The 26981-nt window shown below is 34.5% G+C and overlaps 1 protein-coding gene across 1 annotated transcript in view; it reads right to left on the bottom strand.

The window, feature by feature from the left end:
- Positions 1–5118, bottom strand: part of LMBRD1 (LMBR1 domain containing 1) — a 168002-nt gene extending 162884 nt beyond the window's left edge. Inside the window, exon 1 of the mRNA XM_031964672.1 lies at positions 4788–5118. Coding sequence (XP_031820532.1) covers positions 4788–4868 — 81 coding nt within the window. The 5' untranslated portion in view covers positions 4869–5118. The remainder of the gene's footprint in view (positions 1–4787) is intronic.
- Positions 5119–26981: the final 21863 nt, after the last annotated feature.

The following is a 26981-nucleotide window of genomic DNA, read 5'->3' as shown; positions in this document are numbered from 1 at the left end:
GAGAGAATGAAAGGGGGGAAAAAGAATAAAATAATAATGCGCAGCAAAAAACAAAAGAACTTACAAAGAAATAATAGATGGATACTCATAAATATAATTTCTTCTACTATTATATAGCCTTTCTTGAACTGGTAATCTGTTGTTATATATTTTGAATCCTCCTTGATGCAGAAGCTGGGCCCATGATAATGTTCTGTTTTTTTGTTTTTTTAATAAAATAAAAATTTTTAGAAAAAGAAAAAGAAAACATGGAGCCCAAGTCCCAGCATTGTCACTTATTCTTTGTATAATCTTGGACAAGTAACAAATCTGAGCCTCAGTTTCATGTAGAAAAGTGAAACAATACCCAAATCCTACCTAAACTCATAAGGTTATTGCAAGCATCAATTATGTAGGACAAGAAATAATTTTATCATGGCTTCATTCTTTGGCAGCTATGGTTATGTAGGTGTGCTTCAGAAAATAAGTTCATTTCAGAGCCTCTATTGTGGTAGAGAAGAAAGAACTGAATGGTACCTCTTCATTAAAAATCTCTTTAAAAGTGAATGACAGATTTCATGTTATGTAGTTTACTTATTTTTTAATTGTGGGTTTTGGAATGGATATTCCAAGAAAATGTGCAAAAAGTTGTAGTTCTTAAAGAGCATATTTACATGACTGTTAAGAGATATTATAGTGGGGCAGCTAGGTGGCATAGTAGATAGAGCACCAGCCCTGAAGTCGGGAGGACTCGAGTTCAAATCTGCCCTCAGACACTTAACACTTCCTAGTTGTGTGACCTTAGGGAAGTCACTTAACCCCAATTGCTTTAGCAAAAAAAGAGAGAGAGAGAGAGTGAGAGATACACCATGGAAGCTGTTGGCCCACTGAAGTCTTTAATATGTCTACTGTCTCCTTCCTCTCCCCCATCTACAAATGTCTATGACTTCCCCCCATCCTCAAAAATTCATTTGATCTTTCTTCTATTTCTCACCATTATACATCTCTTCTGCCCTTTGTTAACTAAACCACCTGAAAAGGCTGCCTATAATTGGTCTCTCCACATTCTCTTATCTCTTAACTCATTACAATCCAATTCCCAACTTTATCATTCCATGAAAACTGCTCCAAAGTTACTAATGATTTTTTTTAATTGCCAAATCCAATTGCCTTTTCTTAATCTTCATTCTTCTCAACTTCTCTGCTGCATGAAACTCTGTTGATCACTTACGGTACACTGCAGGTGCTTAATAAACATTTATTAACTTGTGAAGAAAATTTTTATTCATAAAAAAATGAAATGGAATCAAAATGAATCAAAGTCGAAGATAAGTGAAGTCAAAAACAAAATTCAAAAATCCCAAGAAATAAAAAATTTTATTTTAAAACGTTAAATTAATCTGCAGAAAACAGAGACCTTCATTAGGACATGGCACCTGAAGGAAATGTTACTGATTCCTCTACAATGTACCACAGGCATCCTGAAGTTGGAAAAATAGCACACAGTTTAACGCAAGTTTTTCTTGGATTAAAAAATACAAAGCAGAGTACTAAAACTAAGGGGGGGAGGTAATTTCAAGTGATGAAATTCAAAGGATTATAAATAGGCCTAAATGGAGATATAATATTACATAACATGATCTTCAATCATGCCCAGGCCACAAGTTAGCAAAAAAGTTAAGAAATTTATCAAAGAAAAGGAGGTAAACATGATTCAGTGAACTGGGAACTCACATAATTTAAACCCCACTAGGGGAAAAAAATGAATTGCCTGTCAAAGATACACTTAATAGCCAATGTGATAAAAATGTGATTTCATGATGAATACAAAAGGTATAAAATCTTGTCAAGTCAATGCTGTATAAAAGTATAAAATAAATCCTGCAACAAATAGAAGATATATTGTTTATCAGAATTTTTTTTTAAGTTTCAATAGAATAAAGTATCTTTATTGCCTCCTGAGAAGTGGTATATTTAAGATGGAAAAAGAGAAAATATTTTCAGACCCATCTCATGTTTTTATAGTTCTTATTATGTGACAAGCATGTGCTAAGTACATTTGATCCTTATAACAATCCAATGAGGTAGGTACTATTATTATTCCCATTTTACAGATGAGGAAACAAGGAAAACACAGGTTAAGCAGTTTGCCTGGGATCACAAAGTTAGAGAGTGACTAAAGTCAAATCTGAACTCTGGCCATCCTGATTCCAGGCCACCTAGTCGCCTAAAAAAGTTAAGTTTTGTTCTGCTTTAACCCCAAAGAGCAAAACTAGAAGCAGTAAATATAAAAGTTGCAGAGGAACGGATTTATTTGACTTTATATAAAAAAATTTCTAGAACAAATGTTAGAGCTATCCCAAAACATAATGAACTTTCTCAGGAAACAATGGGCTCGCCCCTGCCCTCCTCCCAAACACTGAATGTCTTTAAGGCAGAATGACCACTTGTTGGTACCACATTTATAAGCATTAATGCCAAATAACATTATTCTAAATTGATTAAAATCAAGGTATCAAATATCAAGGTCCTGATATCCGCTTCTCCCAACTTCAATCTATTATGATTATAACTTTATTACTGCCAAAAGAATGTCTTAAAAACACCACTTTCTTCACATCATCATCCTTCTTAAATTTAAAATGCTTTTGAACTTACAGATCACATCAATTAAGTTTGTACTTACAGATCAGGACTTTCAAAGGTTAGTTATGCATTACTTAATCAACACCTTATCTTTCCAATGGGGTTTACTCACCAATAGCCTACTCAAATCTCAAAGATCTACTCACTATTCCAAAACACATCCCATTATTTCACCATAGTTGTGTTCCTGTACCCTACCTCTATACTAATTCAAATCCAATTATGCCAATACTGTCTCTTTTCTAGGACTTATTCTCTGATTTGCTCTGTATTAAATCTTGTCTTCTCTACTAGATATCTACTCCTAGAGGGACCATATTATGTATTTCTTTCTTTTCCCCAAAGGCCTAAAATTTAATATTTGAGACTGATATATAACTACTACCCTAATATCACCATATCATCTAACTTTGCCAGTGATGGCCTTTTTTCTTCTCATACTTCAACGCATCAAATTATTTTCTTTGAAAGTACTGAACTGACTTTTTTAAACCACATAAATTCTAAACCCCATCATGGGAGGTGCACAGAATAATCACCTAGCAAAAAACCCTTCTTTACCTGTAACAATAGACATCCTGACAAAAGTGGACAAAGTAAAATAAGAAACTAAAGCAACAACAAAGAGGAAGGGAATGAGGAGAAAGTAGAAAAGAAAGTATCTAAGGATCTCCAAGGTTTTTTTTTTTTCCATAGGAAAATAAGTTACAGTATCACAGTGCTGGAATTCTTAATCTGGAGTCCATGAATGTATTTTACTATTTTGATAAGTGCACTATAGTTGATTTGTTTCCTTTTTAATTGTTTTATTTTATGAATTTAAAAACATTTAGATTCCAAGAAATGATCCCTAGGTTTCTCCAGACTTCCCAAGTGATCAATGACACAAAAAAAAGGTTAAGAATCTATGATCTATAGAATAACCAAATGGAAAGAATATTCCTTAGGAGTAGAGGATGTTTCTTTTTTATGGTTTTATCAATGGTTGACATTGATTTAAGGTCTGGCAAATAGGAAGCACTTAGCATTTTTATTTAAAAGCTGACAGACTTAAAGTTACAAGAATCAATTAGTATAACACTTTCATTTTAGAGATCGAGTTAAAATGAGTTAAGTGAATTCCACAAGGTCACAGGCTACGCATGTAATTTTACACATGCGAAAACCCAAGCCCAGAGAAATAATCAATTAATCCAGGAACTATGCTAAACTAAAATTCACCTCTAGTCTCTGGACCTATCAAGTGCTTTACTTTACTGAGTAAGGATGAGTATGGATGAATCAGATTAAAATGTAATTGAAAATTACTTGAGAAAAAAAAAATTTTAAACACATTATACCGTTAAATTGAGGTTTTCTAAGTCAATTCCTACAGTCTCAGGTGTCCATTTCTAACTATAAGATCCTATATCAGAGGCTCTCAAGAGTTTGTGAATCTTTCAAAAATCTTGATAGCTGTACTTCGGTTTGTTTCTTTGTAATCCTGCGTATTTTATGCACTTAAAAACATTACTTTGAGAAAATAGTCCGCAGGTTTCAGTGGCCCAGCTCTCGGGACAGGGCGGGAGAGCGGGTGCCTGATACAGGAAGTCCGAATCGGCAGCCTACGTCACGAGACGAGAAACGTATAATGGGAAGAAGGCTTCCTGGACTCCGACCGTGGGCAGGGGGTGGGTGCCCGGCACGGCTAAGGGTATGGGAATGGGGGGCAGAAAGCCTTGGGAAGGTTCCCAGGCTCTCTTGCCCGCCGTAGGGAATGCCAGCCTTGTTCCCCGCGCTGGCTTTTCCAGAGGGGGAGGCCATCCTACGCCCCCCTTCTAGTCCCTCCAGTGACAGCCCCGATTCCCGCTCCCACTCCCGCCCCAGGCTCCGCCCTGGTCCCGACCGGTAGGAGAAGAGGGAGGGGTAGGAAAGAAGTCGGCAAAAATACCCACAGTCCTCCTCTCCCCCCCCCCCCCCCCCCCCCCCCCCCCCCCCTGGGAAGGGAAGAGGCGAGGCCGGGCCGAAGTCTAGACGTGTGGAGGCCCACACTCCCGGGTCCCGGCCGGGGCAGGGGAACCTTTATTTTCGGCCGAGAGGGGCCGGCTCTGGAGCCAACTCCTCCTCTCTCCACAGCCGCAATAGCAGCGACAACGACGACAGGTGACGGCTCCTCCTCCTACCAGTAAGAGCATCCCGAAGATCCACCAGCCGATCACCAGCTCCGTGGAGGCCGACCCGCTCCCCGCCGCCGCCGCCGCCATCTTCGCTTCCGGCCCGGGAATCCCGGGAGTACCAGGGCGCCGGGAGAAGAGACCAGCCACTGGCCTGGGACGTGCCGCTGGCGCAGCCTAAAGGTTAAAGGGGCAGAGGGGGCGGGGCCTCCGGTTGCGAAGGAGCGCAGCCCACGAGCGTCCCCTGCCGACCGAGCCCAAAGAGGCTGGGAGGATGAGGTGGAGCAGGGGAAGGAGCGGGACAAGGAGAGATGCTCTTCTCTGTGGCTTCTGACGCTGGTGACGTCATAACCCCACCTCCTACCCCTCCTGCTCCGCGTTCTCCCCCAGTTGGTTTCTATTGATACTACTAGTGGGGGGGATGGGAGGGTTTTCTTCTAGACTGCATGAGGAGACTGTTAACCCAAACCAACTGATTTTAATGGCAAAAAAGGTCTAGTTTTCTTAGATTCTAAGGAAAGCCAAAACAGTAGCCCCCCCAAGAATTGAACAAAACGGGATCTGCAATTCCCAGAAAATTTTTGTTACAAAACTTGAGACGTTCCAAGAATGAAGAGAAGTGTGTATCCCTAGTATCCAGTTACATCAATCACTTTACAGTTATGAGTGTTTTCCTTTCATTTGCCCCATGACATAAATAATGAAAATAATATATCCTTCACATTTTACAAGCAAGTGATCACACAAACTACTCTCAATTCTTTCAACTTAGTCCCTTGACGTTCAGAACAGTAGTATTTCAGTGAGTGTTAAGGGTGGTATCAAAAGGGAATTTACAATTACCTAATGTGAGAACTGCAGATGGCCCTAGAGGTGATCTAGCACAACCTCATTTTACAGATGAGAAAACTAGAGCTTTACTGAAGAGGTTTCATTTAGGATTGAGTTGCTCAACAAAATGTGCTCATTCTACTTGAGAATTAAATACTTTCCACTACTACACTTATTTCCTAAAGAAATCATTAAGAAGAAAAATATATGATATGTAATAATGTAAATATTTACGTTTATATATGTATTTATATATGGCATATTTATTATTTGCCATTTATATTATGGCACATAAATATTAAATATTTATGTATATATGGCATAGATATGTAAATACAATATAAATAAATTTTAAAATTTATGGTAGCACTGTTTGGAAATGAATTCCAATTCTAATGGCTTAGAAACAAACTAGGTGCCTGGCTAAACAAATTGTGTTATGTGAATATGATGGTTGATTTGTAATATTAATGATACACTAATCAAACTATCAAGGAGTCCTTTAAAGAATTTGATAAAATAATGAAATTCATTTGGAGAAACAAACGATCCAGAATATCAAGAGAAATAAAAAGTAGTTCTTCTAGTCTTCAAACTATATTATAAAGTGCAACAGTCATCAATTGCTAATGGATAAAAAACAGAAGTAAATCAATGTAACAAACTAGACGAGAGAAAATTAGAAACACTGGAATTCAATAATTCAGTTTTCAATATACCCCAAAACTAAATTTCTTAGGAAATGACTTTCCATTTGATAAAAACTGTTGGGGAAACTGAAAAGCAATCTGGTAGTAGTATTGCTAGGAATCCTGATTTTTGAACTAATATATTATGCCACATTTCAAAATAAATTTAAAATGGATATTCTTTTCACAGCTATGAAAAGGAGATGTATTTCTACCCAAAGAAAAGAGAGAAGTAAAAGATTAAATAATTTTGATAACGTGAAATAGAATTTTTTCCACAAATGAAATTAATACATCTAAAATAAGTAAATTATCAAATAGGAAGAATTTTGTATCAGATTTTTCAGATGAGGGTTCGGTGTCCAAAATATATAGATAATTAAAAGAAACAAAAAAGTTAAATGTTATTCTTCAATAGATAGTCAAAGGATATGAAGGAACAATTCTCAAAAGAAGACTGTGAACTATTAATATTTATATTAAAGAATTATCCAGACCACTAGTTATAAGAGAAATGCATATTAAAGCAACCTTAAGTTTTCATTTCATACTCACCATGTTGGCAAATATGACTCATAGGTGAATAATCAATGTGGGGGAGATTAAAAGAAAATAGGAACACTAGTGCATCAACACAACCATTCTGGAAAGCAATTTTGATTATGCAAATAAAGTAACTAAAAAATTCATATCACTTGACCCAAAGATTCCCTTAGTAGGATTATAATCCCCAAAGAGTCACTAATAAGAAGAAAACTCCCATATCCATCAGCACTTTTTAAAGTAGCAAATAACTGGAAACCTATTAATGCTCATCAATTGGGGAATGGTTAAAATATGTTAGATGAATAAAATAAAATATGTTCTTTAGGAATTGACTGATATGATAAATAGAAGCATAAAATAATGATTTTCATGAACTGATGCAGAGTAAAGAAAACACTATACAAAATGAAACAATGTAAATAAAAATTTCAGACACTAAACAATCACAAGCCATGCTGCATAATTTAAAATAATATAAATAATATAATAAATATAATTATATTATATAATATATAAATATAAAATAAAAAATAATAGAATAAAATAGTTCCAAAGAAGAGAATAAACTTGAGTTTAGCTTTGAAGGAAGCTAGATATTTTATGAAGAAATAGAGGAAAGGAAAGAATATATTCCAAATATGGATAGTTACTCAATATTTGGGATTCACTAAATAGTTAAGTTGGACCAGAAGGTAGGCTATGTAAAAAGTAACTTGTAAAAAGTCTGGAATTGTAGTCTGAAGCTAGATTGAGAAGGGTATTAAAAGTCAAAAAGAAGATTTTTCGTGTCTCCTTTATTGTGTGCGAGCAGCATCCTTGAACTGGCTACTTGTTCGCTCACTGGCAGAGGATGAATTATTGAGTCAAAAGATTCTAGAAGATTATTTTGAACTTTTTTTTTAGAATTGAGTGGCACTCTAGAACTCTCAGTCTAAAAAAAGAGTAGACAAATCTTCAAAAGATCAGAGAGGTAGACAGGAATTAGAGATCAGAGATTTCTAAAGAAATCTGTTTTGCTCCAATGGCAGCAAAGAAGAGAAAGAGCTCCTAAAACCAGTCTTCTAGAAAGAAAAGGAATTCCACTCAAGATCCCAAATCCAATATCCTTTGGAGAAAAGAGCCAGTACATTACACTCATCCACTGAGAAGCACAAAAAAACAACCAAACAAAAAAGTTCTACATAATCTCAAATAGCTTCCTTATTGTTCTAGTATCACCTTTTATACTCTTCCCACAATTGTTTGGCATCTATACAGATTACTATCACTGACTGTCCAACTATTAAATATGTGTCAGTGTATCATACATTGATCAAACTGATCACAGTGTTCTGACTTTGAAATTTTTAATAGGACTGCATTGCTCACTTATGCTTTGTCATCTTTCCTAATCTTCTGTTCTCTTCTACACTTAGAGATAGCGCTCTGTTTTTTTGACTACTCTCTAGTCTTCTAAACATCTCCAAAGAAGAAAGTGAAGCTAGTAACTTTATATAATTCTTCCTCACTTAAATTCAGATCTAGCTTTCTCATTGTAATGCTAATAATAGCTTGTTTAAGTTTTAATGTTTATAAAGCACTGTATTTTCAGTTTGATGTAGCACATACTTCCAAGTCTTTCACACTATTAGTTTGTCTTCCTATTAGTCTTGTTGGGATTTTGATTGTTGCCCTTCCCCAACTTGCTCATCCTCAAAAAACCCTAAACCTCAAAAATATCCTTAATTATTTGCTAGCAGGTATAGGTCTAGATAGTCTATAACCCTATAATCCATCAGATTTAGTAATCCTAGATAAAGCATAAAAATCAGTCAATAAAAAAGTAGCACAACTAGGATATAGAACAGGATACTGAACCACAGAGTAAAATAAATCTTTTCTCCAACTTAACATTAGCACACCATCTTTCTTTGCTATCCTTTGGATGAATTTATGATAAAGTCAGGCTAATTATAACATTATTATCATACCATGTAATATCATTACAATACCATTATAATATCAATTAATACCCCCTCCCCAATACATTTCTGTATGTATTCTAGATAACTACATGCATAGTCCATTGTGGTGTTCTCTTCTTTAAAATATAATATAATGGTTCTCTCTGAGAGCAGGTTTCTTGGGGAGGTTTTCTGGAGGCAGCCTTAATCTGTTCAAAGTAATAATCACTTCAAATACAGCCAGCTGATAAGAAGCAAATGTTTATTTTCTCCTTCCTTGGGCCAGATAGCTTTCTTAGAGGCCTCAGCTTTCCTTGGTTCCGAGAGCTCTCCTTGCTAGTCTTTTGCCTCTAGCTTAACTCCGAATGTCTCCAGCCAGCACCAAGGTGAAAGTTGGAATGAATCTGTCTTGCCTCTGAGAGAGGGCTTCTGGCTCTCAATCTCCTAGAGTGCTCTGTGTCTGTCCCAGAATGCCTCTCTGTCCCAGAGTGCTCTTTGGCCCTAAGAGCTTCTTGCTTATATGAGCTCTCTAAAAGTGTGAACACAAGCATTGTTTCTATCAGTTTCACTTAGTACCTTGTTTCAAGTTCTAGCCCATAACATCTCCTTGTAAGGTCAGATCAATCATACTGAACCATGCTAAATTAGATAATTATTGTTTCTATCAATTCTAATGAGTTAACACTTTGTAAGGATTCCAACATTCCATCAAGGCTCTAGGACCTGCCAATGTTAGCAAATTAATCAGATTCCATAAATATCTTTGTCTAGATTTGCTAGGATGATAAGTGCTGTTGACCTCCTAAAACGAGCACAGTCCTCTCTGAACATATGATTCTCACATCCCATCAGTCTTAACCCCTTGAAGTCCAACTTTTCATTCATACCATAGTAACAACCCATTCTAGCTTTTCAGTTTATCTTTGTTCTCCTCACAACATCCTTATCTTCTCCAGATCAGTAAAAAACTTTTCTATGACCCGGAGAGTTTTGTCAACTCACTTTTGGTTTTACATTTGATGGAACATGATGATCTTTTTAAAGCATAAGGTTTTAGAATTAAGAACAGGAAGCAAAGAATAAATATCACATATAACAAATCTTTATGTAACAGAATAACATTCTTCTGTCCAATTCCCCAAACTGTTACTTGTCTTTGAATTTTGTTGATATTGGTATTGACCTAACACATCAATGATTCAAACACTAGGTCCTTCTACTCCCTCTATTCAGTGTTGTGTCATGAATTCTTAGCAATCTGGCGAAACCTATGGGTCTTTTCTTTTCTTTCTTCCTCTCTTTTTTTTCCTGAGGCAATTGGGACTAAGTGACTTGCCCAGGGTCACACAGCTAGGAAGTATTAAGTGTCTAAGGCCAAATTTGAACTCAGGTCTTTCTGACTTCAGGGCTGGTGCTCTATCCACTACACCAACTAGCTGACCCCTGGGCCTTTTCTAAAAATAATGTTTTTAAATGCATAAGATAAAGTACTGTTGTTAATGCTGTTGTTTTTCTGACATGCCCAACTCTTTGTGACCCCATTTGGAGATTTCTTGGCAAAGATACTAGAGTGACTTACCATTTCCTTCTCCAACTCATTTTAGAGAAGAGGAAACTGAGGTAAATCAGATTAAATGACTTGCCCAGAATCACATAGCTAGTAAGTGTCTAAGGCTGGCTTTTAACTCAGGAAAATGAGATTTTCTGACTCCAGGCCTGATACGACTCTAACCCGACTTAGCTGTTGTTATATGGAATATGACTTTGCAAAAACCACTCAGAATAATGGATAGAGGCTCTAACTTGGAGTCATGGAGACCTAAGTTTAATTCTGCCTCTAACTTATTCTAGCTATATGACCAGGGTCAAGTAACCCTAGACAATTCTCTAGTAATAATATTTATGCTGCTTTAGTATTTGCAAAAGAGCCTCTCTAAGATGTTAAATTATAGGCAAACTGACAATCTGTATTGGCAGAGATTGTTTCCACACTGAGAATTCCCTATATGGATGAAATCACAAAATAAAAAATACTATGTTTTACTCTACTCAGAATTCCACTGATTTTCTCAAATAATGAACTGGATGATTCCTTGAGCTGTCTTTTTTTTTTTTTTCTTCTCAAAACTATTTCTTTGGCTTATCATTATATACAAGATGAGTCTCTGTAGTATTCATATTCAAAATTTAAACTTATCCAAATTGAAATAGAGTCTTCTTATTATATTTACTATCATAAACTGTACCAAAAGTAACAATAATATAAACCTACTGAATTCTCTTTTTTATGTAAGATGAAAGGCAGTGTGCTATAGAGGAAAAGCACTGGGTCTAGAGTCAAGATGAAATAGGCTCAAATTCTATTTTGAACACACTGTATTTAACCTTAGGTCAGTCATTTAATCTCTCTGAGCTTCAACTATTAAAGAGAAATAATAATGCCTACAGTAGCAATCTCACAGGGTTGTTGTAAGGCTCAGATAAAAGTGGAATACTTCATAAGCTTTCAAGTGTTATGTAAATAGCAGTTTTTATTAATTCTTAGTTATTTTAATATCCCATAGCATAGGAATATATTCATAGACAAGTAATAAAGCTTTTCCCCTTCCCCTTTTTTAACTCATCTCCAATTGCTGGAAAACTGCCACTGCCCTACCCCCAGCCACCCTAGAACCTGTAAGACCTCTAACTTACTGGAATAAGATAGGAGTCCCTGATTTGTTTCCTTCCAATGAGATAAGAGTACAGCAACATCTCACCATCTGTCTTATTTTGCCTTCCAGTTCTTCCTACCTCCCATAACTACTAGTATAACTTAAGTCTTCTGGGGCCATGATAGCCACTCTACGTATGCAGCAACATTTTCTCTTATGTATTGCCTTCCAGATAAAATAAGCTCCTTGAGAAAGACTGGATTTTTTCTTTTACCTACAGTATCACAGTAAGGCTGTAATAAAAAAACATTTTAATTCATTCTTTGGCTTTTAGTTTCCTCATCTGAAAAAGACGGGGGTTGGCAAAAATCTAACCAGATGGTAAAATGAGGGAGCATGAAAAAAATGGGATTCTCAGTCCTCCTGCATAAATACATTAAAATGTCCTATTAGTAAACAAGTAAATTTTATTTTTTATAAAAAAGGGGAGGAGAAAATACTAATAAAAGAGATAGGGAGAAAGAGGCTAATGAGGAAAGGCTTCATGTACAAAATGGCACCTTAGCTGTGCTTTAAAGGGAACTAAGTATTGTAAGAATTGGATCAATATATGGAGGCATGACCTGAAGTATTGTGCCCAGCTTGCAGGCTACAATAGAGAAATTATGAAACGAAGTAAAATCAAGTAACTCTAAGAAGTTAGAGGGGACTCATATTGTGGTGGATTTAAATTACAAGATAAGGGTTTGTTTGTTTTTTTAATCTTAGAAGCAATAGAGAACCATTGAAGATTTTTGAGAAGGGTTGTAACATAATCAGGTCTATGTTTTAGGAATATTCCTTTGGTAGATTGTTGAAAAGGAAAGATTGGAAGCAGGGAAACCACTGATTAGAGGAAAGAGCCAGGAGATTCAGGGTCAGATGACCTAGGTTCAAATGTGATTTCTGTATCCAATATTTGTTTGAACTTGAACAGGTCAACATCTTCTTGGGTCTCAGTTTCCTCATCTGTAAAATGAGATTGTTGGATTAGTTGACTTCTGAGCTCCCTAGTAGACTGCAAGGTGGTACAGTAGGTAAGAACATTGGACTAGGAATCAGAAAGATTGAGTTAAAATTTGGTCTCAGATAATTTTAAGGAAACTTATCAGGAAAACTCAAGGAAGCTCATGTGTTTAGGCTAACCTACAATTTTATACCAAGTTTCAATATTATTAGTCTATTAAAGAATCTGTGCAATTCAGAAACTGCTTGTCTGTTTCCTGCTTCACTATTGATCCTTCAACTGGAGAAATATTCTGGAACATCCTTTAAAGCTTTTCCACTTATCCATCATCTTTAAAAGGATATTTAGAAAGTGTTAGTGTGTAATGTGAATAGCATTGCTCTTGAAGCAAGACAAGGGTCAAGTTCAATAAATGATTTTTGGTCTATACAAACTTGCCTGGTCAGTTGAACACATTATCCCAGGAGGTACTGTGCTGTCCAGTCACTGTGCTGTTTGTCCTTCATTCTCTAAGAGGACCATGACATCATGGATGTGATGCCATGATGACATGCATGGGAGTTGGATTTAAGTAAAGGAGAACTGGGCAAAGTCACCAGCCTCACTTTCCCCTACAGAGCCATCAGGATCCAGTGGCCAGATGTACATCAGGAGGACTGGAGATGGCCCTGGATTTGGTGAATCCTTATAGAAAGTTTTGCCTTTTTCCCAACTCTGGGTGGCAGTGATGAGGCAATAGCAATCACTGGCCAATGAAATTAGTTATCTCTGACGAAGCCTTTTTGCAACCAGCTCTAATTTCCATATCTCCAACAGAGCAACCTTTTCAACCTTCTTGCTGTGTCTTTCCTTCTCTTGCTGCTGCTGTCTTCTTTTGTCCTTCAACTGTTGTAATTTTAAATAAGTGACTAAAATGAGAGCCATCTAACTCTATGACTCACTTTTTATCTAAGAAATCATAACTCCCCAAATTTCTCTTTTTGAATGAACAGTCCTTTTTCAATCAAACCACTATCTTAAAATACTTATGTGATTTGCCATTCATTTATTTTTATCGTTGTTAATCATAAAACATGTATTTGCAAATTAGCTGAGATACCTATCATGTCTTCTCTAAAGTCCACAATGAAGACTTACATGAACTGATGCTAAGTGAAGTGATTAGAACCAAAAGAACATTGTACACACCAAGAAGATTATGTGATGATCAACTGTGATGGATGTGGCTCTTTTCAACAATGAGATGATTCAGGACAGTTTTAACAGACTTGTGATGGAGAAACCCTCTGCAGCCAGAGAGAGGATTGTTGGGGATTGAGTGTAGATCACAACATAGAATTTTCATCTTTTTTGTTGTTTGCTTGCCTTTTTCTCATTTTTTCTTTTGATCTGATTTTTCTTGTGCAGCATATTTGTGGAAATACGTTTAGAAGAATTGCGCATGTTTAACCTATATTAGATTACTTGCTGAATAGGGACAGGAGGGAGAAAATTCTGGAACATAAGGTTTTGAAGGGGTGAATATTAAGAACTATCTTTGCATGTATTTTGAAAAAAAAAAAAGCTATTATAAAAAAATCAAATAAATCTCCAATGAGGCAGTCCGTCTCTTTAGTGCTCTTTTCCAGACTCACATATCTCACATTTGTTTTTTTCCTGAGGCAATTGGGGTTAAGTGACTTGCCCAGGGTCACACAGCTAGGAGGCCAAATTTGAACTCAGGTCCTCCTGACTTCAGGGCTGATGCTCTACCCACTGCGCCACCTAGCTGTCCCTCACATTTGTTAATAAAATAAAGTATCTTTCTTTATTTCATTATAACATTAATTGATTCTACACAAGTGAGGAATTATTCAACATCTTAACAAAGAGATCCAAATCCTTAAATTCATACTCCAGGTCATTTTCTCTCCAAAAATTTCCAAAGCATAGGATATGAGATGTAAGGTTTAAGAAGACTGGAAGTGCAGAAGGGATTAGGTTGTAAAGGGTTTTGAAACCCAGATGATTTAACTTCTGATCCTGGGGTAATAGAGAGCCATTGGTTTTATTGAAAAGGAGAGTACATTTCTCTCTTCCCCTCTTTCTTTCCCCCTCCTTCTAACTCTCCTTCTTCCTCCTCACCCTCTCTCTCTCCTCCTCCCTCTCTCTGTTCCTCTCCCTCTTCCTACCCCTCCTCTCTTTCCTTCTCTCTCCCCCTCTCCCTTCCTCTCTATCTCTCCCTCTTCTTCTTCCTCCCTCCCTTCTCCCTCTCCCTTTATCTCTCTCCTCCTCCCCTCCCCCCATCTCCCCCTGCTGTTATCAAGAAAGAAAAAAAATTGGCAATCAATTGGATGCAAGATCAGTGTAAGAGAAAATGAGAAGTTGTTGTTAACACCTAGATTTCAAGTCAGGATGGTATTCTTGACAATAATAGGAAAGATTAGAAAAGGTGAGGATTTGGGGAAGAAAATAATGAGTTCATTTTGAGGCAAGTTGACTTTAACATTTATGAGACATTGGGTTTGAGATGTCCAATAGATAATAGATGTGAGATTGGAAGTTGGGAGAGACTGTATAATAGATTTAAAAATCATCTGCAGAGATGATAATTGAATCTTTTTTGGAGCAGATGAGATCGTCAAGGAAGGAAAAGAGAAAGAGGACCCAAGAGCATAACCTTGAGGATCCCTATGGTTATCTAGCAGGACATGGATGAAAATACAGCAAAAGAGACAGGAGTATTAGGAACAAGACGAGAACTACGGGAGCACTCTAGAGAACCTCTAGAGAAGTGGGTATCATGGAACAGATGAACAATAGTATCAAAGTTGGCATAGAGGACTAGAAGTATGAGGATTATTTTTTTTAAAGTTACTAGATTGGGCAATTAAGAGATCATCAGTAAATTTAGAGAGAACAGTTTTGGTCAGTGTCCCATCAATATCTCAAGTTTAGCAAGTACAAAACATAATATATTTTCCCCTAAATTTCCAAGTTGTAAAGGGAATGATCATATGCATCCATCCCATTTTATTTACTCATAAAGGTACTATTTCTTTAGTTCCTTTTCAGATGGATTATTATGACAGCAATTAATATTGTAATTTATCTCCTTGTTTATGTACTATACTTCTCTCCAGAGCATCACAGCACTCATCAGTCAAAATAATTGGGCTAATGCATGTCATTGCCCTGCTCAAAACCTTTAGGGACTTTATTGCCTGTAGGATAAAATGTCAAGCTCTCAGACTGCCTTTGCTATCCCTCTATTCTTTGTTTAGTCTGGAATATAAAATGTACATGAAATAGAATAATGTGAAATAATAAGAATGCGAAGGTATACTGGAACCACATTAGGGAATGCTGGAAAAATTAGATTTGAGAGACATATAAAGAGAGTTGGAAGGACTTTTCAGAGAACTTTTGATTAATATACACATACACATATGTACACACATATATACATATGACACATAAAATTGATATATTCCATGATAAAAAATAAATTCAGAAAAGCAGAAATTGTAAATATTGCTTAAAAGAATATAAAACAATGAAAATACTGTAATACTTTTAATGGATCTCCAAAGTGTAGGTATTCCTTCCATATTCATGCCTTGTAGATCATAGAATTTCCTACCTTAAATCTTCCATAGGGGTTCTGTAGTAGGTGAGGCCTGGTTCAGATTAGATTGTTATGTTATTTGATATTGGCATGAAATGAGACACACATAGTTCATCTCCCAGTTAGCAAAAGGAGTTCTACTTAGCTGTCTCAAGGAAATACATTTATCAGAGATGTAGCATGAATTCAATAGAGTGCATCTTTTCTGCCTTGGTAGTGTTGCTCATATTTTTCTGGTTTATTTGTCAGAGGAATAAAGAGAAAAGCCTAAAGACTTCATGAACTGGATTTTGTATTTGAGAAACCAGAAAACTCCATCAATGGCAGGAGTCTTTAATCCTTAAAACCAATTAAGATTCCAGGAAAGTTTTAATACATGTTAAAGAAAGAAATTAATCCAATCCACATGGTTGAGGAACTTCAATACAAAGCTTCTTAAAATGGGAGTCACTAACCCATTTGGGATCACATAACAATATAAAGGTCGTGAAATTATGATTTGTTATCAGGAAATGTTTAATTTATATACCTATTTTATATATCTACATACCTGAGATCATAAAAATTTCTTGGGCAAAAAGGGATGGCACGTGGAAAACATTTAAGAAGCCTTGTTTAGTAGATAGTTCTTCTATAATAGGTTTCAACTAACATTCTGAAAGCTTTTCTTCAAGTATTTTGAAATAATGTGGATATTAATGCAGCATGCAACTGCCACCACTTTATTCATTCCCACAAAATAACTGGCTCAACTCCTCTTTTGATTATGCAATTCTTTGAAATATTTTATGCTAACTTTAATAATCATTTCATTGATTATTATTTCTCAGAACTCCAAGAAACAAATAAAAATGTAAGTTGAGCTTCAGTTCTGTGTGACTCTGTGCTATTCCTTCAGTGATGATTAGAGGATAAAGGAAAAAGGAAGTAAGAGAAAATCAGAGAATTGCCAGGTATCATGGTCTCACCTGTAACTTCTACAGCAAAGGTGGTTGAAGTTGATCAGTTTCTTTAGCTTAAAATTTTTGAACTACAGCAAATAAACTATTGGGCATCCACACTAAGTTTAATACCAATATGGTGGGTTAGTCCTTGGGAGCAAGGACCATTAGGCTGTTAAGAAAGGAATGAACCAACCAAGGTCAGAAAAATGGAGCAAGCTAGAGTTCTTTTGCCCAAAAGAGAAGAAGAATGAGACATTATCACTTAAAACAACTTGAAAACAAAGAACTGATATCAGAAATAGGCACAAAAAAGAAAGCTCATCAAAATTTAAAGAGATATTACCAAAACTTGAGGCCAAAAAGTTAATCCATAAGCAAAACAAAGAACTCATTTTTAGAAATCCAATACAGTCTCACCTTTTAGCTAATTTCTCTAGAAGAAAAAGATAGGGAAGTTAAAATATCAAATTGAAAAGGGCAAAATTGTCATGAATAGTGAATAAAAAAGCTAATTTCAAAGTATTGCATATAAATCTATAGTAATAAAACTGAGATTATGAAAAAGATAGGTGAATGTTTACAAAAATATAATACACATTGATAAAACAAAAATAATTAAATAAATTAATATTTCAAAAAAAAATTATTTCTACATGTAAACCAAAAAAATAGGAACAAAGTTATAAGAAACAAAATATTCTTTAACATAATGATGAAAAAAATTAGTCATCTGGAAATTTATTTGCAATCATATAAAAGATACATAAAATCAAATTTAAACAAATTTTTAAAGAAAGGGAAAACCAAGTAACTTGAAACATATCCTCAGTGGAAAGACTCAATGTTTGTTGTTAGGCTGAATTAATATAATGAATAAGCCAATACTTCTCAAATTTCCCCATTGATTTAACACTATGAAAAGGAAAATACTATTATATACTTTGGAGAATTAGACAAATATAATATCAAGATTTATATGGAGAAATAAAAAGTAAAGAATATCAAGGGAAATCATGAAAATGAGAAAGAAGGAAGGATTTGCCTGCTCAATCTCGTAATATATTAATTGCCAGAATTATTTAGTATTGGATAAAATAAGAGAAAATAGGTCAGTGGAATGGCTTAGATAATAACAATGTATATCACAATCTACTATTTAATAAACTGTCATAAAATATTGGGGATAATATTCATTATTTAATAAAGTTTATTGGAAAAATTTACAATTTGATTAAAAAATAGGAAAAAATGAATATGCCATACCATAAAATCACAATAAATTTCAAGTGGATAAATTATCCCTAATCCCTACACATTTTAAAATTTCTTCAAAACAGAAATTATGTGACAAAGATAAAGCAATTTGAGCTATTTTCATGGTCCATGACACCCAGAATCCAAAAAAGCACATCATCCAGCTGAGTCCAGGTCTTACCATGGAAAAGGCAATTTGGGCAGATACCTCAGTTAGTGAACCATGAATTGTCTAGTGTGGGAGAAGCTAAAATGTTTTGAGATCCAATCTCCAAGGAAACCACAATAAGAGGAGAGAAGAGTGAGTGAAAAGGAAAATAGGGGAGAAAAAAAGAAGTATCAAAGATTTTGGGAAGAAGGAACCTTAAAGACCCTGAACAAAAACAGATGAATCAATAGGAAAAACAGTAAGAATAGAAGGAAATATGCCCTCCAAAACTAGTAAATAATTTTAGGCATCTATGAATAAAATCTATAAAATACTAATAGGAGCATTACCTCTATCAAACAGATCTGTTAAAGACCTTAGCTTAAAAAGGCCAAGGTTTTCCACTACTTCCAGGGCCATCTCCAGTCATCCAGAGCTATATGTGGTCATAAAATATTACATATGGCTCTGCAGGAGAAAGTGAGACTGATGACTTTGCATACCACACCCCCACCATCACCTAAATCCAATTCACTTTCATGTCATGACATTACCTCTATGATATCATAGTCCTCTACAAGAATGAATTACAAACAACTACAACTACTATTACAAAATAAAGGAAAATGATCCAACACTTGATGAAATAGAGGATCATGTGAAGCTGGAGATCATGTAACCACAACACACTATTCCTAAGTAGTTTAAAAAAGAAATGAGAATTATGAGAGCAGAATGTATGTCCTGCACAACAAAAATATTAGGTATAAAAGAAAAACTTAAATCTGCAATGGTAAGCCTTACCAAAGAAATAAAGAAAAAATTAGAGACTGGCCATATGCAAATATATAGAAGTAAAAGACAACGTAGAAGAAGAGAGGCAAAATCCAATAAAACTAAAAGAAAAGATGCTCACTATGCAAGCAAAGAAAAATTAACTCAAAAATAGCACGCACAGAGATCATCTAAGAGCATAGGCTTCCAAGAAAAACACAATAGGACAAAAAACCTCAGTAATATAATGAGGGAAAATTCTGGACAGAGAACTTCATAGGACTTCTGAAGATAGAAAATGAAATTTCAACTGAAAGGATTTACATATCACCTCCAGAAAAAAATAAAAAAAAAAAAAAAGGCTGCAAACTCAAGACACCTAGTGATTGAATTTAACAATTCAATTGACACAATTCATGACTTAAAATAAATTACTAGATATATAATATGAAAGATAGTGTATTAAATTAAAGACTTTTTGCACATTGTAAAATAATGCACTATGAATAAGAAGGAAAAATAAACAGAGAAAAATATTTTCCTCAAACAATTCCAATATTCCAATTAACTAGAAGATGTAAAGTATGCAAGGAACTATAACAATAAGCAACATGGAACAACAGTTTGAATCTTTGTTCTGAATGCTAATATCCAAGAGTCAGCTTCTTTCTCACAGGTCACCACGTTCCCATGTAGAATCACAACAAAGGATGCAAGGCTGACAGAGAACCCCAGGGATGGGGAAACCTTTTTTTTTTTTTTTTTTTTTTCTGCAAAAGGCCATTTTGGCTATTTATAACAGTGGGCCACATAAGGTTATCAGTTTATAGAACTGAAGCAGGTTGGATGTTCCTTACCCCTGAAGTATGGGGTGAAAGAGTATCAGCCATTATACAGACAAGGACACATCCTAGCACCATCATCGGGTCCTAGGTCACAAAACTTTGAGGATGTCATATCACACTCCCCTTCTAGAACTTGCTAAATTTCCCCATTTCTATGCTAGTATGACTGTAACAAACTAGGATATACTTCCTGTACTGGAGACTAAAGGGATGCCCAAGATTAGTTTTGGCATCAGAGATAATGACCATATCAAAATCAAAGTGTCCTACAGTATCCATGTCTCCTTTGTCAACAGAATTTTTCTCAGGTTCCAGAATTCCATGTATATTTAGAATCATATTCCAGTAGATAAGTAATAAAAGGTTCTGAATAGGACATTCCATAAAAAACAAATTAAAAAAAACAAAATTAAAAAACTGTTCAGAATAATAATAATCATATATATATATATATATATATATTAAAATAACTGAGATTTTCCCTTATGCTTTTCATATGGGTGAACATAATAAGAAAACAACAAAAATCAATGATAGTGCAGTTGACATAAAGTAAAGACCCTAATGCTTCTGGTGGAATTATGAATTTGTTCAACCTTTGACAATAACAATATGGAATAATAAAATGAGTTACAAAAATGTGCATAACATATGACCAGAATTAGAACTATATCTCAAAAACTTAATTATAATTAACTTTTTAAAGGCCCAGCAATATTAAAAAAATAAGTGGAAATAAACTTATGGTATAACAATTGTGGAAACACTAAATAAATTATGGTATATACATGTAATGGAATATGACTATACTATGAAATATAGGAAATTCAAGAAAGAGAGGAAAACATAAAGTAATGGTTGGGGAAAATATAATTAAAATAAAAATATACACTAACTATTACTTTGTAATCATAGCAATAATAATAGAAACAAGTTTGTTATATATACAGTAAAGAAGTTAAAGTAATTTAAAAATCAAAAACAACATGGGTACTACTATTTTGAAGTCAGAAGACATTTTTTTCAACGTTGAATTAACTGGTGACCACAGTTTACAGATGTGTATAATTATTTAAAGCCTTTGTTTTTTGTTTTATCTTCATGCTTTTTTTTTTTCTTGCTGAGGCAATTGCTCAGGGTCACACAGCTAGGAAATGTTAAGTGTCTGAGGCTCAATTTGAACTCAGGTTCTCCTGACTACAGGGCCGGCACTTTATGTTTATTTTTCTTTATTGTTTTTTATGCTCTTGTTTATTTTTAACATTTTATTTAAAAAAAAATACTGGCATGGAAACATCAATTCTACTAACTAAATTAAAGTACCACTATAGTCTTTCAGTATCTAATTCTTATCTACATTCTGTTTTGGTTCATATATTTTCATTCACTTCCCCTGAGACTGATTGGATCCCCAGCTTCCAGAAGGAAAGTTTCAGATAGTATACAATGAAATATTTTGTGCCTTGGATCCAGAGGTGTTCTTAGCCAGAATATGTTCCCAAACAAGAGATACAACAGCCTTTCCAAATTTTTATTTTTAAAGCTTTTTATTTTCAAAGCATATGCTTGGATAATTCTCAATATTCACCTTTGTAAAATCTTGTGTTCCAAATTTTTTCTCTCCTTTCTTCTCATCCCCTCCCTTAGATGGCAAGTAATTCAATATATATTAAACATGTACAATTCTTCTAAAAATATTTCCACAAATATCATGCTGCATGAGAAAAATCAGCTCAAAAAGAAAAAAAAATGAGAAAGAAAACAAAATGTAAGCAAACAACAACAAAAAAGTGAAAATACTGTGTTGTGGTCCACACTCAGTTCCCACAGACCCCTCTGGGTGTAGAGGGCTCTCTTTATCACATGATCATTGGAATTGACCTGGATCATCTCATTGTTGAAAAGAGATACGTTCATTAGAATTGATCATCATTTATTGTAGAGGGCCAGGAGATAAGAATCCATTGGCTTAAATCATTTGGCTCACCAAAACTCCCTTTTCTTATTGAAATAGCAGAGATTGCTTGTCAATATAATAAATTAATAATTTAGCAACTGAAGCAAAATGCAAACACTACTTTTTGGATTAAAGGCAAACCTTTGAACTTTAGGATAGGAAAAATAACCCATAATAGAGACAAAGGGCATTTGGGAGAAAGATTGAGACAATATTATTATGATAAACTTTACCCTGATGTATATCTCAACTATGTGCATGTCTAAGTAATGAAGATCCGGGGCTTAATCATTTATATATCAGTAGATCTTGTTTGTTAAAGAAAATTATAGGAACTTCAAAGAATGTACTTTGTACCAAGTCTATGAGCATTTGAAGTACATGTATATATGTTTGCCTCTCTGATCAATAAACTTTGAAGAATTCATAATTTGAACTTCTCCCTCTGACCCCACAATGTTTTCACACCCTTATTCATACAGGAGCTGGACTCCAACAATATAATGTTGTTGTTGCCTTGTACAATGATCTTCTGGTTCTGTTCACTTCACTTAGCATCATTCATTTAAGTCTCTCCAAGCCTCTTTGAAATCAACCTATTGATCGTTTCTTATAGAACAATAATATTCCATAACATTCATATACCACAATTCATTCAGCTATTCTCCAACTGATGGATTCAATTTCCAGTTTCTAGACACTACAAAAAGGGCTGCCACAAACATTTTTGCACATATGGGTTCCTTTCCGTCCTTTAAGATTTTTTTGGGAGATAAGTTCAGTACCGACACTGCTGGATCAAAGGGTATGCACAGTTTGATAGCCTTTTGAGCAAAGTTCCAAACTGCTCTCCAGAATGGTTGAATCAGTTCATAACTCAACAATGTATTAGTGTTCCAGTTTTCCCACATCCCCTGCAACATTCATCATTATCTTTTCCTATTACCTTAGCCAATCTGAGAGTTGTGTAGTCAGCCTTTCCAAATTTATCTGATCCATATCACATAATGCCATCTGAACAGAATGCTAGGTACCTAATAGTCACTAAATGAGTTGGATGGATAGATGAATAAAGATAAACAATTCCTCTCATCTTTCCTTTGTTAACAAATATCAGAAATCAATGAAGCATATTTATCTTAAGGGCGAATCTCTAGCTATTTTAAAATAGTATGCACATATCCAATTGGAGGATAAGTAGGTAGGTTAACAAGATCTCTTATTTGAGTCCACATACCAAACTTTTTATATATTTAATGAGATTCAGGACATTTTTTAAAATGGAAATAAAGATGACCAAAGTTACATGCATAGCTTTATAATTTACAAAGCATTTTATATATGTCATTTTACAATATTAATGATTAATATATATATATATATATATATATATATATATATATATATATATATATATATATATATATATTTGTTGTATTACTAAGCTTTCCTCACAACATCTCAGTCAACAAGGTGGTTTAGTAGATGGAATGTTGGACCTGTAATCAAGAAGACCTAAGTTCAAATCAGTTCAAATGCTTACTAGCTGTGTGACTCTTAGCAAGTCATTTAACCTGTTTATTCAACCTATTATTAACCTGTTTATGTTGTAAAACTGAAATAATAATAATAGCATGCACCTCAAGTTTTGTAAGGAAAAAAAGAAATAATATTTATATAGCACTTAGCACATAGTAGGCTCTGTAGAAATGCTTATTCCTTTCCCCTTCCCCTTATTTATGTTGGTGGTACAAGTAATACTGTTCTAATTTTACAAATGTGAAAATTTAGGATCAAGGAGGTTAACTTGTCCAAATTCACACAGCCAGTATTGGCAATTGGGACATATGGGAATATATGGACTTTCTCAATGCAATTCCAGTGTTCTTCCCTTTACATCCCAGCTAGCTCAACAAATATTTTTGGTTTAGCCAATATCTTCAATAACAGCCTTTTTTTTTTTAAATATGGTGCTGTTCACATAGTATATAATGAGGGCAGTCCAAAAAAGAATTTGATTCTATGGACCCTGAGCCACAGATGTAGTATTTCATCTTTATATGAACATGCAGATTTTTTCATTAAAAGGCAAAATCTTCATTTCCAAAAGCTGAGTGAATTGAGACTTAAAAAATGATTGCTTAAAATTGGGCAATGAAAAATGGTCAATGCAAAAAATTTTTGTAGGCCTGCAGCTTTTTCATTTAGTTGTAAAATGGCTCTTTCACTCATTTCAAATCCTTGCTATTTTGTGTTGATAAAGTCAATAGAGTATTGATAGACCAATTGAGCTCGGCAATATTACTTCTCTTATCTACTTGAATTGTAGTACCAATTAAAGATGACCTTGTTCAAGTTGACATATTTTCAGTAAAGAAGCTAATTTTTTTCCTATGCTTTTTTTCATTTTTTATGTGTTATGCTGGGCCTGTTTGTCTTTCAGTGACTTCTACCATTACTCTTTTCTTTCTAAATTCATTTTCAAAAGTAAGAATATTATTCTTCCTTTTTCAGAATATTTTTAAGGCCTATCCACCTACTTGCTTACTCCTACCCATGCTGGACCTAGGCCCAGCCAACAACCTTGTTGTCCATCACCATTAAAGCCTCCTACTGCCTAGCATAAGCCCATCTGCTCTGTCCTACCTATCCTGATAATATTGAAGCTTCTGTACCCTTATAATCTAAGTCATGTGCTGTATTTTAGGAAACCCTTACCTAATCTGCCAAACTTTATACAGCAATGAGAAAAAAAATGCTAGGAGTCTCCAAATTCCAAATTCAATATATCCTGGGGATAAGAACTGAAGGTCTAATTTAAGTTCATTCTTCTAATATTTAGTTCTTGAACTAAATATAAATAGTATGAGACAATTTTAAGCCTGAATAGACTTTTCAAGGGTCAATCTCATGAAACACTAAGAGACTCATTACCAGTAAGCTGTTTTTTTTTTATGACGAATTTTATAACCATAGCAATTCATACAATGAACTGAATACAAAATTATTTTCTGACCGGTGCTGCTCTCTTGCACTTCTGAAATCATTATGGCAGAGTGGCAGAAAATGAGGCAAATGATTCCAAAATTAACAAAATTGAAATTGTAATTGTAATTTTTTTACAAATGTGGAAATTTAGGATTGAGGAGGTTAATTTGTCCAAATTCACACAGCTAGTAGTGGCAACTGGAACATATGGAAACATAAATTGTCCATAAACGTTAATGTAGCTGTTGTTATTTTAATTGAGGGATCCTTGTTCAATGGCCTGTAGGTGGATAGGACACTACTGGTGTCAATCAATATATGTCAATCAACATTCTTAATATAAATGAAACTTGAAGAAAGAAGAAAGCTGAAGCTAAATGGAAGGATGGCTCACAGGTCCTCTTGGGAGAGGCCAATAAAAGAGTATTTGAGGTTTTTTATACATTCAAAAGCATAAGGAAAATAGTTTCAGAAGATATTTGTTCACCTTTGTGGTGGTGTTCATAATAAATGTTTACAAAATGACTTCAAAAATATTTACAGCTTATATAATAACATTTGTTATAAAAGAAGAGGTTGAAAAATTATATGAAGAATCAAAATGATGGCCCAAATTAAATCAATGAATACTTTAATGATTAGTTAAATGAGAAGATGGGAATGTTAAATCCATTGTGCTTTTTGTGGAATCAAACCCCATTATGCTGATTAACTTTTTCTGTTGAGATTACCTAGGGTTTTTTTTTTTAATTGACTTAAAAGAACTAAAGGCATTAGGTAAAGAAGAGCAACCAAAATTAAAAATACAACTTCCAAGATAAGACAAGCATTCAATGATTTGGTTGATCAAATTGTATTTATTTACTTCAGTCACTTTATGTACTCTTAGTTACTTTATTTTACTTACTTGTTCAATTTTTTATTAAAATTTTTTATTTTCAAAACATGCATAATTTTCAACATTCACCTTTGCAAAACCTTATGTTCCATTTTTTTTCTTCCCTTCTTCCCATCCCCTCCTCTTGACATCAAATAATCCAATATATGTTAAACATGTGAAATTCTTCTATACATACTTCCACAATTATCATGCTGCACGAGAAGAATCAGATCAAAAGAAAAAAAATGAGAAAGACAATAAAATGCAAGCAAACAACCACAAAAAGGGTAAAAATACTATGTTGCGATCCACACTCAGTTTCCACTGCCCTCTCTCTGGATGCAAATGGCTCTCTTCATCACAATACCTTTGGAATTGGTTTGAATCATCCTATTATTGAAAAACCATGTCCATCAGAGTTGATTATTATATAATCTTGCTCTTGCTGTGTACAGTGTTTTCCCAATTCTACTCATTTTACTTAGCATCAGTTCATGTAAGTCTCTGCAGGACTCTCTGAAATCATCGTGCTGATCATTTCTTATAGAACAATAATATTTCATAACATTCATATGCCATAACTTATTCAGCCATTTCCCAACTGATGAGCATCCCCTCAGTTTCCAGTTTCTTGCCGCTACAAAATTGGCTGCTGCAAACATTTTTGCACACATACATCTTTTTCCCTTTTTTATGATCTCTTTGAGAAACAGCTCCAGTAGATATTCCTGGATCAAAAGGTATGCAGATTTGATAGTGCTTTGGCCATAGTTCCAAATTGTTCTTCAGAATAGTTGGATCATTTCACAACTCTACGAACAATGTATTACTCTACTAATTTTCCCACATTCCATTCAACATTCATCATTATATTTTTTTGTAATCTTAACCAATCTGAGAGGTGTGTAGTGGTACCTTAGAGTTGTCTCAATTTGCATTTCTTTGATTGATCAATGATTTAGAGCATTTTTTCATATGACTATAAAGTTTTAATTTCTTCTGAAAATTGTCTGTTCATATCCTTTGACTATTCATCAATTGGAGAATGACTTGAATTCTTATAAATTTGAGTCAATTCTCTATATATTTTAGAAATGAGGTCTTTATCAGAACCTTGGACATTTATTCCCCAGTTTA

The sequence above is a fragment of the Sarcophilus harrisii genome, chromosome 4 (assembly GCF_902635505.1).
Source record: "Sarcophilus harrisii chromosome 4, mSarHar1.11, whole genome shotgun sequence".
In the NCBI taxonomy this organism is placed as follows: Eukaryota; Metazoa; Chordata; class Mammalia; order Dasyuromorphia; family Dasyuridae; genus Sarcophilus; species Sarcophilus harrisii.
This window is presented reverse-complemented; position numbering and strand designations above follow the sequence as displayed.